At 48.5% G+C, this 20,261-nt stretch overlaps 2 protein-coding genes across 4 annotated transcripts in view; both read left to right on the top strand.

Moving 5' to 3' along the window:
- Positions 1-1,487: 1,487 nt before the first annotated feature.
- TIMM10 (translocase of inner mitochondrial membrane 10) lies at positions 1,488-4,737 on the top strand. 2 transcript variants are annotated; one of them, XM_036426184.2, is made up of 3 exons: positions 1,488-1,639; positions 2,133-2,242; positions 4,273-4,737. In XM_036426184.2, exons 2-3 carry the CDS (start codon positions 2,172-2,174, stop codon positions 4,472-4,474), a joined length of 273 nt encoding a protein of 90 aa, XP_036282077.1. In that variant the 5' UTR covers positions 1,488-1,639; positions 2,133-2,171; the 3' UTR covers positions 4,475-4,737. The 2 variants fall into 2 exon arrangements, with proteins under 2 accessions (XP_036282077.1, XP_045433708.1); XM_045577752.1 differs by lacking the exon at positions 1,488-1,639 and adding an exon at positions 1,840-2,022.
- A 9,049-nt stretch (positions 4,738-13,786) lies between these two features.
- The window catches only part of SLC43A1 (solute carrier family 43 member 1), a 24,377-nt gene continuing 17,902 nt past the window's right edge, over positions 13,787-20,261 (top strand). The window contains exons 1-2 of one of the 2 annotated variants that reach the window (XM_036426176.2): positions 13,787-14,105; positions 15,414-15,580. In XM_036426176.2, the coding sequence (XP_036282069.1) occupies positions 15,427-15,580 (154 nt within the window). In that variant the 5' untranslated portion in view covers positions 13,787-14,105; positions 15,414-15,426. Of the gene's footprint in view, positions 14,106-15,167; positions 15,581-20,261 lie in introns of those variants that run through there. The other variant, XM_036426173.2, reaches the window with a different exon arrangement.

The following is a 20,261-nucleotide window of genomic DNA, read 5'->3' as shown; positions in this document are numbered from 1 at the left end:
ATGTCTCCTTCACACATCCATAGTTTATTTACCCAAGATAGGTGAGCTTTTTCATATATCTCTCTAGCCTGCTGTCCTTCTTTATTTATTTTTAAAAATATATTTTTAGTGATTTCAAAGCAGAAGGGAGAGGGAGAGAGATAGAAACATCAATGATGATGTTTCTATCTCTATCCCTCTCTTCCTATCTGTAAAAAAAATCAATAAAATATATATATAAAAAAAAAGATATAGTTCACAAGAGTTCACCCTCCTCCCATGACTAAACACACTAGGTTAACTCTAGTGGCAATCAAAATAGCTCCTATTCACCTCTTTCCAGCCTAGTGAGTCTAACAGAAGTTGAATAAAATGTAAGTATATATGTCTTGTCTTTCTGCAAGCAGGAACTATGTCTCCCTTAACTTGGTAATCCCAGAGAAAGATTAGTGGCCTGTAAGCATGCAGCTGTATTCACACACAGTTTCTTGAAGCACTTGTTCCCAAACTTGGTTGTACAAAGGAATTTATGTACAATTTATGAAACTTCCTGCAAATCCATAATTATTTCAAAGTCAACTTTTAAAAAAATCACTACAAAAAGAAAAATAAACAAAATAATGTAATTAAAGCACCTCGCCCATGGCAGATGCTCAGTAAAATGAAATCATTGTTTTTTTTTATTTTTTTAACTTTAGACTTTATTATGGCCAATATAAAACATACAGGAAAGTGGAGAGCACAGTATAATGAACTTCCAAATACCTATCACCGGGATTTAACAATTACTCACGTCAAGCCATATTTTCCTCATCTATTTTTATCTATGTCTTTTTTTCTACAATGCCATTTTACACCCTCAAAATTATAGTAATTTCTTCACGTCATCTAATGCACATTATCACACATCTATTGATAATTCACCTAGGAATTTAAAAGTTTACTAATAGTATCTGGGCTTTACTCCCAGGGACTCTGGTATAGTTGGTATGAGATGCGCCTTGGGCATCAGGATTTTTTAAAATGTCCCAGGATGCCTTGACCGGTTTGGCTCAGTGGATAGAGCGTCGTCCTGCGGACTAAAATGTCTCGTGTTCAATTCCGGTCAAGGGCATGTACCTTGGTTGCAGGCCCATTCCCAGTGGGGGTTGTGCAGGAGGCAGCTGACCGATGTTTCTAACTCTCTATCCCTCTCCCTTTCTCTCTGTAAAAAAAAATCAATAAAATTTATTTAAAACAAAATAAAGTGTCCCCGGTGATCTTAACGTGCAGCACCAACTGAGAACTGCTGTTCAGGGTGTCCTTCCTCGCATGCGCCTAATTTGTGCTCAGGAGTCGGCTCTCGGAGGACCGGAGACGGGGTTCCCAGAGCTCTGTAGTCCCGCCCCCTTCCCAGAGAACCAATGAACTCAAGCCTCTCCCTTGACAACGCCAGCGACTTGACCTCCAGGCTGCCGGCGCTCTGCACTCCGCCCAAGCCTCTATGGTATTTGGGTGTCCTCTCTAGCACTTGCAAGCCTCCTTCGCCTTCAGCCGGAGCCCGTGTCCTAGCGCGCCTCGTTGGTACTTCATTCCGAGAGCGAGTCCAGATCCAAAAGGGGGCGGGACTTCCTCCCGGAAGTGGCTCACGTGTTTCCACCTTTGCCCACCTGGGTTCTTGGTAAGTTCTTAGTGTTTGTCTGAAGTTGGGGACGCCGGGGCCTATATGATCGGCTCCAGGCTGTGTCGAGTGACGTCTGACCTACCGGTGACACTGGTGATGTCGCCGCCACTTCAGAGGTGCAGCCCTTCGGCCGGCGCCCGGGCACGTTGTCCGCGTAGGATCCAATTCCGAGGGCCGCGTAGTGTCAGGCCCGCGGTTTAGAGAGTTTCCCTTCCGGTCTCTCGGTCTCCTGGGTAGAGGTGACCTAGAGGCTCTGAGCGTCAGGACCGGGGACTCGACTTCCAGCCCTGCTAGTGACGTGCTGTGTGACCTTGGGCTAGGCAGTGTTCCCCTTCCGGGCCTCAGTGTCCACATCTGTGAAATGGGATGGTTGAACTCAGGTCAGTGGCCCCTGCCGGTCTGATGCCCTATGATGACTCTGCATCCTTTTAACTCCTGGGACGGGAAAGTGAACGGGAGAGGTGGGTGCTGACGGTGATGACTTTCCCAGGACTAGGACGTAGGAAGGAGATCACCGTGCAGGGCTGAGATGGATCCGCTCAGGGCCCAGCAGCTGGCGGCGGAGCTGGAGGTAGAAATGATGGCTGATATGTACAACAGGTAAGAGCCGACTCTGTCTTGGGGAATGATCCTAGGTTGCTCTTGCTAAGGGTAGTGGTGGATGACATGAAAAATGCTTTGCTCAATTTTGGGAGGCACCCACCCCCATCAACTCCATCCCCCCTTCCCCCAATCCCAATGGTTAGAGGCCAATGCAGATTCAGTACAGGGTCACTAGAAGGAGCAGAGCATTTAGACTGGGATGGATTGGCGATGAAGGAGCTGAGCAGGAGAGAAGGTTCAGTTTAGTTTCTGGTTAGGTTCCAAGAACAGTTGAAAGTATTTGGCTTTTGAAAAATAGAACGTATCCCACTTACTTAACATTTCTTAAACTCTTACTCTACCTCAGGCGGTTGCTAAGCATTTTTTAAAAATATATTTTATTGATTTTTTACAGAGAGGAAGGGAGAGGGATAGAGAGTTAGGAACATCGATGAGAGAGACATCGACCAGCTGCCTCCTGCACACCCCCTACTGGTGATGTGCCCTCAACCAAGGTACATGCCCTTGACCAGAATCGAACCTGGGGCCCTTTAGTCCACAGGCCGACACTCTATCCACTGAGCCAAACCGGTTTCGGCAGTTGCCAAGCATTTTACAATGCATTATATTTTTTAATCTTCAAAATAATCCACTGGGTGGCCCTGGCCAGGTAGCTCAGTTGGTTAAGTGAACCGTCTAGAATATACTCGAAGGTTGCATGTGGGTTTGATCCCTGGTGAGGGCACATGCGAGAATCAACCAATGAATGCGTAAATAGGTGGAGTAATAAACTGATGTTTCTCTATATGTCTCCCTTCCCTCTAAAATCAATAAATAAAAATTAAACAAAAAATAATCCACTGGGTTAATTTTACTGTGAGGACAGTGAAGCTTCTGGAATTTAAATAACTTTCTCAAGATCCACAGCTGGTCAGTAGCAATGTGAGGTCCAGTACTTTGGCAAATTTGGGAATAATTCATGGCTCCATCAATTGCCACTAGTATGGGCTTGGACAAGTTACTTGGACTATTTGACCACTGTTTCCCCATCTATCAAATGGAGGCACTACTACTACCTGCCTTATAGAGACATTATAAATATTAAATATTGCCCTGGCTAGTGTGGCTCAGTTGCTTGGGCATCATCCGTGCACTGAAGAGTTGCCAAATTGATTCCTGTCAGGGTACACACCCAGTTTGAGGGCTCCATCCCCAGTAGGGGACTTTCAGGAGTCAGGCAGCTGATTGAAGTTTTGCTCTCCCTTCCCTTCCAAAAATTAATAAAAACAAATCTTAAAAAAATCTATTAAATGTTAAAATGTACGACAAACTCTTAGCATCAAGCCCAATACATAGTAAGCAGTCAACAAATGTCTCCTATTTTTATTAGCTTGAGCTCTCTGGTATCCTGTGCTTATTGGTTGGTTTATGTTGGAGGCTATATGTTAGAATAATTTTTAAATGGAGGCTGAGCCCTAGCTGGTTTGGCTCAGTGGATAGAGCATTGGCCTGCGGACTTGAAGGGTCCCAGGTTCGATTCTGGCCAAGGGCACATGCCTGGGTTGTGGGCAGGAGGCCGCTGATCAATGATTCTCTCCCATCGTTGATGTTTCTATCTATCCCTCTCCCTTCCTCTCTGAAATCAATAAAAGTATATTTAAAATAAAAATGTAGGCTGTGAAGTCAGACTTCCTGGGTTAATACCTCACCTGTATATAGTCCTGAAACTCTCTGTACCTTTTTTTCTTCATCTTTAAAAAGGGGATATTTATGTGTAACTATAGGGTTATCATAAAAATCATGTCAAGCACTTAGCATGATGCCTGGAACACAGCCAGTACTCAACTAATGGTTTCTATTTAATTAGTTATAAACATGGGTTCAGGAAAGGTTCCTACTCTCAAGGACCTTCCAAAATACTTAAGGTGTAAACTGAGGATGTATACTGCCTGCCTCAGGTGAAATCAGTTTAGCACATTAGGAATGGTTGAGAGTTCCTGGTATGCCACAGGTGCTGTTGTCCTGACCTTGCCCTCCCTTCCCCGCAGAATGACAAGTGCCTGCCACCGGAAGTGCGTGCCTCCCCACTACAAGGAAGCAGAACTGTCCAAGGGCGAGTCTGTGTGCCTGGACCGGTGTGTCTCCAAGTACCTGGATATCCATGAGCGGATGGGCAAAAAGCTGACCGAGTTGTCTATGCAGGATGAAGAGCTGATGAAGAGGATGCAGCAGAGCTCTGGGCCTGCATGAGGCCCCACAGGATCCACCCCGAGGTGCCCCTGTCCCTTCCCACTTGCCTAATTAAAGTGCCCCTGTTGGGTGTCATCTGTGAAGACTGCCAGCCCTAGGCTATCTCTAGAGAGTCTCCAGGAGCCTGAAGCCTGGCTCTCCCCCCATCGAAGAGTGGGCATTGGTCACACCGGAATGTGGCTGTGTGTGTGTGTGTGTGTGTGTGTATTAAAAAATTTTGTTGACACCTACTATGTGCAAATAAAAACTGCTCTTAGTATCAAGATGCCTGGCACATCAGATTGTAAAGGCAGCAGACAGACACAACCTCTACCAGCAGAGGGAGTCTCAGTGTTTTAAAAGTATAAACTGGTCTGATGACTTAGGTTTGTTTGCATTCCAGGTGAGCCACTTGATGTCTGACCCTGAACATGTCATTTCACTGTGCATTAGCTTCCCAATTGTAAAGATAAAATGGGTTAATATGTGTGAAGTATTTAGAATAATGACTGGGGCATAGGAAGTAATGCATCTTAGCCATATATATGGTTATGTATTATATATATATATTGTATATTTAAATATACACATTTAGGTAACATGCTATATATGCTGTTAAATACTATGCATACATATTTATATCATAGGTGATATGACTTGTAAAATATACATTTATATTTATATTAAATATATAATTATAAAGTAATGAGTAATAAACATTATAAAATAAGTAATTATTGATAGTATAAATATATTTTAATAATATTAAGTGGAAGCAGGCATTTTCACAAATTATATAGAAAATATTTATTTATTTATATATATATTTTATTGATTTTTTTACAGAGAGGAAGGGAGAGGGAGGAGAGTTAGAAACGTTGATGAGAGAAACATGGACCAGCTGCCTCCTGCACACCCCCTACCAATGTACATACCCTTGACCAGAATCGAATCTGGGACCCTTCAGTCCGCAGACCGACGCTCTATCACTGAGCCAAACTGGTTTCGGCTATATAGAAAATATTTAGAGGAGCCAGTGAAAATAGTTGTGCTTAAGAAGGCAGCAGTTAGTCTTTTGGTTCTATACAATATCCATGTGAGGGAGCCCAGTGTGATGTGTGACGGGAGTGCTCCAGGCAGGGGACTGAGTGATCACTGCCCTTCAGCGTCCACCTGAATCAGGTACTGCGCTCCTCACTCTTCAGACACTATCCACCCAGTCCAATCCACCCAGCTGGCCAAGGGTCCTCTGAGGAGCCAGAGGTGCAGAGGAGCGGTGCTAGCTGGAGATCTCGAGTAGAGCAGTAACACAGAGGCCAGGCTGGCTGCCGCGTCTGCTGTCTCACATCTAATTCCTTCCCCAGGAGTGCCCTCTGAGAGTTGTGCAGCTCTCAGAATGTGTGGGACACTACGTGAGTTTTCAGTTGGCACCAATGCCACTGATAGTACCTTCACAGTGGGCCTTCCCAGATATTTCACAGAGGGAAGTGTCTGGGAGGTCACTGGGTATGAGTGAAGGAATCAATAGAAGCAGTGAGTTTCAGGTTTAAAGGTGCAGGTTCAAGCCAGATCACCTGAGGTGACATTTCCTAGCAGCGGGATGTGGGTGAAGCATATAACTGCCCCGTGCCTCAGTTACCCCATCCCCAAAATGGCAATGAAAGTATCTAACTCATTGAGTGGTTGTAAAAATTGTGTCAGCAACTACAGCATTTAGGAGATTGCCTCAATGTTAGCTTTTTTTAATTAAAAAAAAATTTTTTTTATTTGCTCAGTTTTGTGTGAGGGGACACTGGGTAGACCCCTGGAAAACTTCAAAACCATTGTCCATCTCTGCTAGTGGTGGGCAGAGAGCTAAGGCTCCTTTCTAAGGCTGAAGTGCAAGATTGGGTCAACAGGTGGCGCTGTCAGCTCATGGGATTGGCACTGCTGTGAACAATTCTATTACAATTTTGCATTATTTGCCTGTTCTGTGCAGGCAAAAGTGGAGAGTGAAGAGAATTGATATCGTACCTGCCTTCACATTTAGCAAGGAATGCCACAAATTCTCTGAGCTCCTAACTAGAACATCTAGAAGAGCACTTGCTTAGAAGTGGCAGAAAGTATGGAGGTTTCAGCAAACAAAGCTTGGGTGTGCCTGAAGTGCCGAGTGTGCAGGGAGCCAGTGGTGAGAGATGACACTTAAAGACTGGGCAGACGCAGGTCCAGAGGATCCTGGTGAGCTATTAAAGAGTTCGGATTTTCTCCTATTAAGGGGATCAGCAAACTGTTGAAGGACGTAAACCCTGGCTGGGAACATGACAGATCTCTCATTTTAGAGGCTCCCTCTAGCCGCCAGACGGGTGGATAGTGGGAGATGATGGTGTAATGGATTATGGGAGCTGGGCCAGAGAGCTGGGAGGAAAGAAAGCGGGGGGGGGGGACACACACACACACACACACACACACACACACACACACACGATGGGAGTAAGTACAGCTATTGCATTGCTATAGTGTGCTAATAAGTATATTTATTACAGTTAATCCTTATAATAACTGTGAAGTGGTACTACTATTCTCATTTTATACATAGAGAAGCCAAGGCTCTGGGAAGTTAATAGCTTGCTGAAAGTCACACAGCAAGCAAGTAGCAGAGCCAGCATTCCAACTTATTCAGACAGCAGCACCTACTCCTAACCAGTCCTCTGGGTTTGGGGGCAAGGGGTGCTTCCCAATGAGACAGAATTTCACATTTCATTCAACAATATTGGCTGTTGGCCCGTTACATGCAAAGAAGTACATAAAGTGCCCTAAGTGAGCTAGCTAGGCCCCTGCCCTCAGTGAGTGAGTGCAGGAGATGGAACAGACATGCAAAGGCCTAGGCCTATGGTTGGCAAACTGCGGCACTCGAGCCACATGTGGTTCTTTGACCCCTTGAGTGTGGCTCTTACATAAAATACCATGGCCTGAGCAAGTCTATTTTGAAGAAGTGGTGTTAGAAGAAGTTTAAGTTTTAAAAATTTGGCTCTCAAAAGAAATTTCAATCGTCCTGTTGATATTTGGCTCTGTTGACTAATGAGTTTGCTGACCCACTGGCTTAGGCCCTTTGTGCCATAGAGAAGAGGCAAAAACTAATCCTTAGATGTGTTTGTTCTTGCTTGATTATCACAGCTTTAAAAATCAGAAAATGTCTCACAAAAACCTGGACTTCGGTTTCTTTTGAAAATTTAGGAGATCTGACAAGTCGGCCCACATTGCTGCTTGGCAGCTGGCTCTGGAGGATAGACAGAGGTGGGAAGAGGTTCAGCTGTCCACCAAACCTCCCTCTGCTCATTTCTTCCTTGTCACCGTCTGCCTGACCTGAAGGCATTTGGTCTGCACCTTCTGCTCTGGGTGCCCGGATGAGCTGGATGCTATATGAGGGAATGCACTGTAGGCAGTCTCTGAGATGACTCTCAATATCCTGCCTGCTGCTATTTTATCCCCTTGGGTGTGTCTGAGACCTAGAGACGTGCTTCTAATAATACAGCAAAGGTGATGGGATGCCACTTCTCAGGTTAAGAAGATTGTAATGGCCATCTTGTCTTTCTCTCCCTCCCCTCCCCCCTTTTCCTCCCTCTCCTCTTGTTCTCTCTCTTCCTCCCCGCCTTGCTTGCTGACTGATGAAGCAGGCTTCCATCTGGTTGGCTGCCCTGTGAAGAGGCCCATGTGGGAAGGAATAGAGGGCAAGCTCCAGCCAGGGAGGAACTGAATCCTGGCAACATCCACACGAGTGAGCTCAGAAGCAGGTCCCTTTCTGGTCAAGCTTTCAGGTGCCCACAGCCCTGGCCCACTCTTTGCAGCTTTGTGAGCAGCCCTGAAGTAGAGGACCCATTGAGCTGCACCCCAATGCTGACCTAGAGAAACTAAGATAATATATGTTAAGCAGTTACATTTTGGGATACTTTTCTATGCAGCATTAAGTATCCAATCCACGTACAGTTCTCACAGCTGTTACAATTGTCTGAGACCTATATCAAGGATGGGCCAGGCACCATTGCAGGCATTTGGGACACATGAAGCAACACAACATAAAGATCCTTGCCCTCTAGGAACTCCTGTTCTGGTGGGGATGGTTCACATAGAAGTCTGGGCTGGCAGTGCTGTTTTGAAGGGAAGACAAACTCCCTCAGCTCTGGAGAGAAGTTCTTAACTTCTTTTGGGTCTTAGACACTGTTAAAACTCCAACAAAAGCCATAGACTGCTTTTTAGAAAAATGCATATGCACATGGGATTTTGCATGCGATTTTAGGGATTTTCGTAAGAATTCTTGTGGTCTGCCCTCAGAGGAGTCATGTGATGAGCATTGCTTTAGGTGCTGGGACAAAGAGAAACAAGCAAAATGGAAGATCTGTGGAGGGGAGACAGTAAAATCAGTGGCTTGTACAGTTGTGCTAAGAGCTATAAGGGATGTCCGGGAAGTTATAAAGCTACATAAAGGAATGTGCCCCCAGGTCTGGGTGCTCAGAGAAGACTGTCCCCCTGAAAGTCCCCAGGGATATGCTTTTACTGATCTTAGCAAAAGGAAAGGAGAGGGAAAGAGAGAAACATTGATGTGGAGAGAAGCATTGATCAGCTGCCAACATGCCTCGACTGGGAATCAAACCTGCAACTCTTGGTGCAGGAGATGTCACTCCAACCAACTGAGCTATACAGGCCAGGGCTTGAGTGAGATTTGAAGGGTGGGTAGGAATGTGTCAACTAGGGGGCACAGTGGGTGGTGGGATCTGTTATTTATGGGAGGACAGCGGTAAGGCAGGCAGGTACAGGTCCCTGCCCCCTGGGAATACAGTTTATCAGCAGAAACAGGCATCTTACGAGGAGTTTCACCAAAGGGAAATTGGGATGTATCATAGGTCACGCAGCAAAGGGATATAGTTTTAGAGTCAGACAAGGAGCTTTCCCTAAGGAAGTCACCAGTAAGTGGAAATCGGATTGACTAGATAGGCCAGGGCACGGGAAAGTTCCACGCCCAGGAGGAACTTCAGGGGGGAGAGAACATGGGGTGTTAATGGGCAAGAAGAGGTCACCAAGGCAAAAGCATAGAGAGGAGGGAAGCCAGAGGGGGGTGGGGGCAGTAGGTGAACCCGGGACATACTGGTAAGTGTTGTTGGGAGTTTGTACATTTCCCCAACCATCCCTGGGAGCGACCAAGCGGAGTAGCCTGATCAACACTGAGTTTCTAGTAGATCATTTTGACTGGATGGTGGGATTATGGACACTCTTTCAAAGTGTAAAATTCAGTCGAGTTGAGTATATTCACAAAGTTGTACAACCATCACCACCATCCAATTGCACAACATGCTCATGGCCCCTAGAAGAAACCCCAAAACAAGTGGCAGTCACTTCCCATTTTTCCTTCCCCCAGTTCTTGACAACCACTGGTCTACTTCTGGCTTGATATACCCGCCTATTCTGGACATTTCATGTGGTACAATCATAAAATATATGGTTTGTTTTTTCGTGTGTGTGGCTTTTTTTTCACCCAGCATAATGTTTTCCAGGTTCATTTTTCTTGTGACAAGTATCAGTATCTCACTCGTTTTTATGGCCAACTAGTACTGTGTATTAGCACGCACACATTTTTTATCCATTAGGCGATGCGTGATTGGGCTGTTTGCACTTTAAGTCTATTATGACTTACTTGGCTATGAGTATTTGGGCCTAAGTTTTTGTGTTGATGTACATTCGCCATTCTCTCTCGGATATATACCTAGGAGAGGAATTGCTGGGTCAGAATGGTAGCTCTATGTTGAACTATCTGAGGAACTACCAAACTTTTCCAAAGCTGTGTGTCCATTCTATTTACCTTCCTCATGCAAAGATACATAATAGCTATTTGTTAGGCTGAATAGGTAATTTCTTACATAGTAAACTGGCTACTACTTGAGATCATGTAAGAACTATGTGTGTGGTCATTCAGGTGACCGAAATATATTTCTCATCTATGTTTGGTCTTCACAGTTTCTGACTCACAGCTCCTCAAAACACTGGGATTTCCTACTTGTTGGGAATGATTCAGGTGTCTCCTGTTATGTCAATGTGGTGAATTTCAAAAGCACCAAAGGATGGGGGCTGGTTGCCAGGAGAACCAGTCAAGTGAGGATTGGCATTTTTCAGTCCCTCCCTCCTTCCTTTTCTCACCTATGACCCCAGGGGAGCCAGTTGGTCAGAAGCACAGAGGGGCTGGAGATGGAGTCAATTGTCCATGCCCAGTGACTTAATCAGTCATTTCTATGTAATGAGGCCTCCATACCAACCCAAGAAGATGGGTTTCAGGTGAAGACTTGGGGGAAAGAAATGGGTCTGGAAAGAGCATGGATCTGCCATGCCCTTTGCTCATACCTTACTCTACGCATCTCTTCCATTGGCTATTCCTGGGTTGTGTCCTTTTACAATAAACAAGCGATCTAGTAAGTAACACACTTCTCTAAATTCTGAGAACCATTCCAGCAAATTAATCGAACCCAAGGAGGGGTGGGAGGAGGCGGGACCTCTGATTCATAGCCAGTCAGGCAGAAGCACAGGCGATAACCCGGACTTGTGATTGGCATTCCGAGTTGCAGGCAGTCATTGGAACCGCCAATCTGTAGCCAGTTGGTCAGAAGCACAGAGAGCTGGGCTTTTGGCTGGCATCCGAAGTGTGTGTGTTTGGAGCGCAGGCAGTCTTGTAAGGCTAAACCATTCACCTGTGGAACCTGATGTTATCTCTGGGCAGATAATGTGAGAATTGAGTTGAATTCTTGACACCCTGCTGGTTTCTGAGAATTGTTTGTTAGTGTGGGGCACCCCCTTTAACAGTAGACTTGGGTTCAGGAGCCTGATTTACTATTATGTTTGGCACTTAACAGGCTGGAAGAGCGGGTCTCTGGAAGCAAGTGCTCTGGGCCAAGTTGCTGGACTAATTAGCTGCAGAGCCGGGATCAGGATCCTGCCTGGTCACTCCTGAGCCAGCCCTCCTGTCCACTCATCTGTGAAGCAGTTTTGAGCCAGAGCCACAGATCCAGTGTGATAACACCGTTCTCCTGAAAGTATGGGCAGTGCCAGGGGATCAGAGTCTCCTCCTCCATTCATTTAACACACAGACCTGACCGTATTATCCCCTTCCTTAAAAACAAAGGCAAAAGAAAACATAATCCAAGATTTGCCGGTCACCTGTCTCGTAACATTGGAAGTCCTTGGCCTGGCGCATGTCATTCTAAACTGACGTCAGCCTGCCTCTTCAGCTCCATTTCCCACCATTCCGTTTTATTTATTCAGCAAGTGTTTACCATGGGCTTGTGACATGCAAGGTCCCCTGATAGGTTTACAAACCACCTACGATGTTGATTCCTATCTCACCAGGAGGGAGGCAGATAAGTGAACTGATGATTCTAGCTCAGTGTGAGGGCTTCCGTAGAGATTAGAATGGTATTGGGGGAAGGAAGGGAGTATGCGGGAAACAGCCCCTAAGCCAGTCTAAGAGGTCAAACAGATTCCAGAGAGAGGTGAGTTGTAAAGGATGGGTACCTTGGAAATTAAGAAAGGACTCTGTCATCCCCACCAGGAACAGGTGCAAAGGCAAGGAGGTGTGAAACCAGATGGCTTCACACTGCATTCCGCAGGTGCTTACCAAGCGCTTCTTAGATGCCAAGTGCTGTGCTAGATGCTTGAGATACAGCAGGGAACACCACGGACCAGGCCCTTGCCCTCAGGCGGGGGTTGGGGGTGGTGTCCAAAGACCTTTGGAGCATGGGGAGTGACCACAATAACCTTGAAATATGAATGGAAATGTGTGTGTAGGCTTAGGCTCACACATGCATTTTCCTAGGGAGTGGACACAGTATTTTATTGCGTTCTTGAATGGGATCCGTGACCATCTTGGGTTAGAGCCCTCATTCTAGGGCCCCTTGTGCTAAGCGAAGGAGCTTGACCTTGACCTGGAAGTTCTGGGAGCCGGGAATGAATTTTAAGAAGTGAAAACATGAGAGCCTGACCCTGCGCTTTTGCCAGAGAACTCCTGGTGCCCTCTCTGTCACGAGGCCTTTGCTCTTGCCGTCCTCCTGACCCGGAGGAGGGAGAAGGACCACATGAAAGCCAGACCAGTCTGAGTTTGCATCCTGCCTGCACCCACGGTGCCCCACCTGCCAGCACCAGCCTCCGTCTGCGGAAAGTTGTGAGGTTTAAGCGAGAACATGGTGTTTTCAGGACTCACTGACAATTTTTGTTTGGAAAGTTCCCAGGGTGTAGTAGCCACTCAGCAAACCTTAGTTCCTCTGTTGGCTGGGTGGCTCAGCTGTCCGGAGATGCCTTCTTGTCTGACTTCTTCTCAGAACTTCCTGGGCAGCTGCTCACATGCCCACAGCACTTGGTGGCTATCACCGATATTACTTGCAACTCTGCCCCTCCCTATCGATTTGCCTTTGCCATTTCATCAATCCACACCCCAGCCCAAGTAGTAACACCTCACTTAAAAAAAATATATATATTTTATTGAGTTTTTACAGAGAGAAAGAGAGAGGGATAGAAAGCTAGAAACATCGATGATAGAGAAACATCGATCAGCTGCCTCTTGCACACCCCCTATGGGGATGTGCCCACAACCAAGGTACATGCCCTTGACTGGAATCCAACCCGGGACCTTCCTCCGACGCTCTATCCACTGAGCCAAACCGGTTTCAGTGTGACACCTCACTTTGACAGGTGAGGAAACAGGCCAAGAAAGTTGAGACATTTACTAGGGGTCAACCCGTTAATAAGTGTCTGGAAGCATCCCATTATCGGGCCTTCTGGAAAAAATTATGACCACAGCCACGACACTCCAGGCTCTACATGAAAATTTATTATGCTTCCTAGGTACCTAGCACTGTGCTGAGTGAGCTTTCTACCATGCGGGTAACCCCCAATTCCACCCGCATTTCTCCAAAGACAGGCAGGTACTACCATGTCTTCATTCAGATTTATAGAGAGGGAAACGGAGGAACAGAGAGGGAAAGCAAGTTGCCCAAGGCAACCCAGGCCAGTCCATTTCCAAACTCAGACCTCTATCTGACTCCAAAGGAGCCTGTGTCATTCTGTCTCTTGAAAAACTTGACTTCCAGCTGCACAGTTAAAAAAAACCCCACCCAAGCGGGCCCTGAGCGGAGATCTGTCGGCTGCAGCCAAATCTCTGGTTGTTTTGACCCAGGATAGAGAGGGCGCTGCCGGACGGATCTTGACTCTTGGGGGGGACGAGGAAGAGGGGAGGAGGTGTCCGTGGAAATTTTAGGTGCTGGGGCGGGTGCAGGGGACCAGAGCGCCAGTCACGTGCGCGTGAAATTCGACCTCGGGGGAGGGGAAGGGCAGGGAGCCCCCGCCCCTACCTCAGGGTGCAGCCGCGGAGGGGGTATAAATACAAGTATCCACCCTGTAGGTCCGCTTCTCCCCTCCGCTCGCTTCGTGGGCCAGTGGCGTCCAGGGGAGCTTCCCAGCTCCTGGAGTTGTTCCGATTGGGCCGGGGAGGCGAGCACCGGAGCAGTCGGACCGCGGGGACCCAGCGCCCAGCGCCCCGAGCCCGCGGGACACGGGCACCGCGAGCGCGCGCGCCGCCGAGCCGCTGCGCCCCCAGCCGCGTCCGCAGCCACAGGAGGGGCATCTGCCCCCCGGGCCCGAGGTGAGCCAGCAGCTGGTGGGGTTCGGGGTCCCCTGCCCCGCGTTCGTCGTCCGCGGAGAGTACGGGCCGGTTGCCGCCACGACACTCCCAGGCTGTCCAAGAAAAACCCGTTACCCGATCCCTTGGGTCCCCCGGGCGCCCTGTCCCGTCTCTTCCAGCGGGTCCGTCCCTCGCTCCCCTTTACTCTGCTCCCTTCCCCCGCCCCCTCTTGCTCTGGGCCCAGCTGGCCGCACTTCCTCTGTGCAGAGCGGCTCTCTGGGGGCTGGACAGACCTGCAGGAGCGCGGGAATCCAAAGTGCCACTCCTGGGAGGAGGGGAACGAGATCCCCGGAGCAGCTCCCCACCCCTCTGCCCTCCCGGCCCCGCTCGCTCCTCGCCGCTTTCCATGGTCTCATCCTCTGGCGGTCCTCCGCCCCGAGTCCCATCTCCTCCCGCGGTGGCAGCCGAGCGGCCTGGGGAGGGGAGGAGCGGGGGGAAGCCCAGGCTCCTTCCCTCCCTCTGGTAAACACACCCGCCCGCCCGCCCGTCCTCCTGCCCGGCAGCCGCCTCTGCCCTTATAAAGTCAGCGGCCACCGGACTTCCTGCCGCGGCCCGAGCCCCCTCCCCGGCCCGGAGCTGGGGGGACGGGCCCCGAGGTGCTCCGTGCCCTAAGGGGTGCGTGAGGGGCGCCGGGGGTCCCAAATGTGCCCGCGCTGGGTCCCGGTCCACGTGGCAGCTGCTGGCTGGGACCGAGGCACACTGCAGGTCGTATGTGGCGGACGGAGCAGAGGAGGGCTAGCGGTGGCCCAGCCCCAGCGGAGAGGAGTGGTCTTATTGGGGCAACAGGAAGGGGGGTGTCTTAGGCCGGCTGCAGACTTCCCCTTCCTGCTCCCGCTGGCTCCTGGGGGTCCTTCCCGGCGCGGGAGGCCGGATGCTGGCCGCTGGTGGCTTCGGAGCGCGCCCTGGCCCTGCTGACCTTTGGGGGACTCGGGGACCTGTAGGTTGGGCTCATGGGAGCGCGTCGTCTCCTGGGGTGGCAGGCAGAGCCTGGCGGCGCGCCAGCAAGCGGTGGCTCGCAGACCTGACCTTCCCGTCCCCGATAGGGGCCTGGCGGGAGCTCCGCGCCGCGTGCGCCCCTGGCACTGCCAGCGCGCCCACAACCAGCGCGGCAGCAGCATCCTCTGCAAAGCCCAGGGAGCTATGGGGCCTCCATGAAGGCCCCCCGTCAAGGGCTGGCTCGAGAGGGGTCTCAGGAGCCACCAGGATGCAGGACCCGTCGTACCAAGGGCCGCTGGGGGGTCCCTCGCTCAGCGCCCTGTTCCTGTGCAGGCTCGCGGCCAGCATGGCCCCCACGCTGCAGCAGGCGTACCGGAGGCGCTGGTGGATGGCCTGCACCGCCGTGGTGGAGAACCTCTTCTTCTCCGCCGTGCTCCTGGGCTGGGGCTCCTTGCTGATCATGCTCAAGAACGAGGGCTTCTATTCCAGCTTGTGCTCAGGTATGCCCGCGAAGGGGCCAGTCTGCGGGGGGAGGTGGACGCTGGAGAAGGACGGGCGGCCGAGTGAACAGAAAGCGGGGTTGCTTCACCTAGACTAGAGCAACTGGGGCAGGAAGTTGCACAGCCCGCTTCTTGACCTCTCCAAACTTCATCTGGAGGATGGGCGACATGCTGCCCACTCTACCCGGGTTCATTGAATCCAGTCTTCCCTGAATGCCGAATGCGCCTCCTGGGACTGACGGGCAGAGTCCTAAGCCTCTGGCAGCCCCAGGTCTGGAGCATGATGGAGGCTTCTAGAAGGGGGAAGTGCTACCGCTAAATGGCGAGGGATTTCTGACTGGGGCTAACTAAGGCACAGGAGAGCCCACCAAATGGATTGACTTTAAGAAAGGGCCTGCAGTCCTTTTTCAGGACCTTGAGTCCCTAGGCCTCCAACCACCCTTTTGTACCAAGTTAATAATAATAGCCTTATTTCCTTCAGGCCGGGCATTGTGCATGGTTCCTATTTTCCATTTCAATAACCTTGACTTAGTAGTGACACCCCCCCCCCCACCCCCCCCAGCAAGGAAGTGGGAATTCTAACATTCCGTTTCTAAGGTTACTTAGCTGCTGTGAGCTGTCTGCTGGAAGGGCATCTTCCTTTTTCTGAGAAGGAGAGCTATGCCAGCACGCTCTGGGAGGACCTGGATGGGTGTGGAATTGGCCCTTCTCATCCTTCCTCCGGCCTCCAGAGTATGGGACAGGCTTTTGGAGGAAGACCAGCCTGCATCTGAATTCCAGTTTCTGCTACTTCTACCCTGTGGGTGACATTAGTGAGTTCCTTAGCACATGGAGCTTCACGCTCGGTCCGCAAAATGAGGAGACGGTGGGGTTGCGGTGAGAGTCAGTGGTGCTTGATACATAGTAGTGTCTTGACTTTACGTGGCCCCTCAAGTCAACTCCCTCTGGGCACCTACCTTGGTTGTGGGGGAAAGCTGAGGCCTTGTGGGTAGCCCTGGAAGAAGGGCCTTGATCTCTACTGGGGGCAGCACCTGCTCCACCAAAGGCTGCTCCGCCCCTGCCACCGTTATCTGTAAGGAAGCAGCAGGTGGCATCAAGGGATGGCCCCAGTGACAGGGTGCTGGTGCTGGAGGAGGTGGAGATTAGAGTTGGCAGCTGGCCTGGGGAGGCAAGTGGGCTCAGGAGGAGCGGGTTTGGGATGAAGTGATAGGCGTTCAGGGTGGCTCAGAGAACCAGGCAGAGAGAGCGCTAGAAGGGTTTTAGGAAACCCCATTTGCAAATGGGAGTGGTGAACCAGGTCCTCTTAGAATTGCTTACCCCGGGGACCAGAGAGGACTTGTGCTCGTGGCCTTGATGCCTGCCACTGCCAACTCAGTAGCTTCTTCCTGCCTTTCTTCTAGAAATCAACTTTATTGAAGATTACTTTATGTCACACATTTTGAAGAGGTTTGACAAATGTGTACACTTCAGGAACTATCACCATAATCAGTATTTAAAATAGAGTATTTCCATCACCCCCAAATTTCTGCTTCTCTTTTGCTGCCCATCCCTCCGCCTAAGTTTAAAAAAGATAAGAGCTTTAGTAAGATATGCCACATATCTTACAGCTCACCCATTTAAATAATGCAATTTAGTTACGGGGATGTAAATTACAGCACAGGGAATATAGTCAGTAATATTGTAGCCCTAGCCTGTTTGGCTCAGTAGATAGAGCGTTGGCCCACGGACTGAAGGGTCCTGGTTCAGGGCACGTACCTCTGGTCAAGGGCACGTACCTTGGTTATAGGTTTCCTGGCTCTGGTCTGGATGTGTGCAGAGGCAACCAATCAGCCTATCTCTCACATCGATGTTTCTCTCTGTCTCTCCCTCCCCCTTCCACTCTCTGAAAATCAATGAAAAAATATCCTCTGGTGAGGATTAACAACAACAATAACAAATAACTATAGTGTCATAGGAATAATAGATTATCACATGATTGATCACTTCCTAAGAAATTATCAATGTCTAACCACTATGCTGTACACCAGTATGATATTGTATGTCAACTGTAATTGAGAACTTGAAGAATAAAATTTCAAAAACCTATTAAAAATAAAGAAATGGTCTTTGAAGAAAAAGTTGCAGTTGGATAAATGTACTTAATTTCTGCAAAGAGAAAAACAACCAAAAATAAAGTATATCATTAAATGGTTTGTAGTCTATTCAGAGTTGTGCAACCATTATCACAATCAATTTTAGAACATATTTTTTTTTACACCAGAACGTAACCCTGTGCCCATTAGCAGTACTCACTCTCCTTACCCCCTTGGCCCTCAGTCGCTCATCTGCTTTCCATCATAGGTCTGCCTATGGCAAGAATAGACTTGTCTATTCTGAACATTTCCTATAAATGGCACCTTATAAAACGTGATCTTCAGTGGCAGGCTTTTTTCACTTGGAATGATGTCTCCAAGGTTCACCTCAGTGGTAGCACAGCTCTGGATTGGGCTTCTTCCCATTGTGACTTATATTCCGTTGTATGGATCTACCATGCTCTATCCATTCGTCAGTTGATGGCCATGTGCTTTGTTTCCACTTTCTTGGCTTTTATAAATAATGATCCTATTTGTGTACAAGTTTTTGTGTGGACATACGCTTTTCCCCCCTTAGGTATATTCCTAGGAGTGCAATTGCTGGATTGCAGAAAGTGGCATATTTTAAGAAGCAGACACCATAGGGTGACTGTATATTTAACCTTTTGAGGAACTGCTAGACTATTTTCCAAAGTATCTGCACCAGTTTACATTCCCACCAGTGTTGTCTGAGGGTGTCAGCTTCCCCACATCCCAGACAACACTTGTTGTTACTCACCTTTTTTATTGTAGCCATTCTAGTGTACATAAAATGATTTTTGACTTGCATTTTTTGATGGCTCACGATGTTGGGAATTTTTATATGCTTCTTGGCCATTGGCATACCTTCTTTGGAGAAACATCTATTCAATTTTTAAATGTATTATTTGCCTTTTATTACTGACTTGTTAAGGGTTCTTTATATTCCGGATACAAGTCCTTTTAGGATAATGACTTGCAAATTTTTTCTCCCACTGTGGGTTGTCTTTTCACATTTTCATGGTGCCCTTTGGAGTACAAAAGTTTTCAGTTTTGATGAAGTCCAATCTAGGTATCTTTTCTTTTTAAATATAATTTTATTTATTTCTGAGAGGAAGGAAGAGGGAGAGAGAGAGAGAAACATTCACGATGAGAGAGAATCGTGGATTGGCTGCCTCCTGCAAGTCCTGGGGATTGAGTCTATAATCTGGGCATGTGCCCTTGACTGGAATCGAATCTGGGACCTTTCTGTTCACAGGTCGATGCCTTATCCACTGAGCGAAACTGGCTAGAACTGTATTTTTTCTTTTGCCGTTTGTCATTTGTTGTCATGTTTAAGAAACCATTGCGGCTCAATGGTAGAGCGTCGGTCTGTGGACTGAAAGGTCCCGGGTTCGATTCCGGTTAATGGCATGTACCTTGGTTGTAGGCACATCCCCAGTAGGGGGCGTGCAAGAGGCAGCTGATCAATGATTCTCTCTCATCGATGTTTCCAACTCTCTATCCCTCCCTTTCTCTCTGTAAAAAAATCAATAAAATATATTTTAAAAAATTAAAAAAGAAACCATTGCCAGATCTAAGATCTCAAAGATTTATGCCTATATTTCCTCCTGAGAGTTTTAGAGTTGTACTCTCCATTTAGATTTGTGGTCCATTTGGAGTTAATTTTTGTATGCGGTGTGAGGTATCCACTTGGTGTTTTGGGTTGCCCAGAAGGCGTTTACATCTGAGCTGGCTGTTTGTGATCACTAGAGGTGATCGAAGTGAACCCTTCTCCTGTTCCAAGACTTGTCTGCTCTTGGAAAGCACATGTCTCTCTACCCTCACCTCTCTTTCCTTCAAGGGGCTCCAGCCTCAGTCCTTGAGACAGCAGGCTGATTGGGGGTGTGCTCCCCTATTCTGCCTAATCATGCTACCCTATAAAATATGCCGCTTTCTGCTTCCTAAAGCCCCCTTCACTGTGGCCTCAACCTTTCTCTCTCCAGGGTCCCAAGAACATAGAATCAGCCCGGGAATCTGTGTCACATAGTGTGTGGACACAGACAGGCAGCATCCCTGCCAGCTCTGCTATGGTCTGGTCGGCTGATGGGAGCCAGTTCCTTAACTTTTCTTACAATCTCAGCTACTCCGTCTGTAAAAATAGAGTGATACTCCTCACTTCAGGGCTGTTGTGGAAATGAAATGAGGGCAAGATTTCAAAATGCAGACAACTGGTGGGGGTTGTTCTTATGTTGTGGACCCAGCTTTGCCAGCACTTGCTGTGTGATCTTAGGCAAGTCACCTACCCTCTCTGGATCTCCACTTCTCAGTCTGTGCAGTGATGTGAGGCGTTCATTAGTGTCAGCTTTGGGGTTCCCTGGTCACACCTTTTGTCTTCTCAGTGCTGTCTGCTTCCGTCTGTTGAGGGACCACTTGAGTGGGTGATGGAGTCACCTGTAAGGACATCACATCTAAAGAGGACTCAACGTCGGCCTGCAGGCTGAAGGGTGCCTGGTTTGATTCCAGTCAAGGGGCACCGACTTTGGTTATAGGCTCTTTCCAGGCCCAGTCCCCCCTGGTCAGGGGGCATGCAGGAGGCAACCAACTGAGGT

This window comes from Pipistrellus kuhlii, unplaced genomic scaffold, assembly GCF_014108245.1.
Source record: "Pipistrellus kuhlii isolate mPipKuh1 unplaced genomic scaffold, mPipKuh1.p scaffold_m20_p_9, whole genome shotgun sequence".
Taxonomy (NCBI): Eukaryota; Metazoa; Chordata; class Mammalia; order Chiroptera; family Vespertilionidae; genus Pipistrellus; species Pipistrellus kuhlii.
The sequence above is the reverse complement of the archived record's forward strand: the minus strand, read 5'-3'. Positions and strand labels throughout refer to the sequence as shown.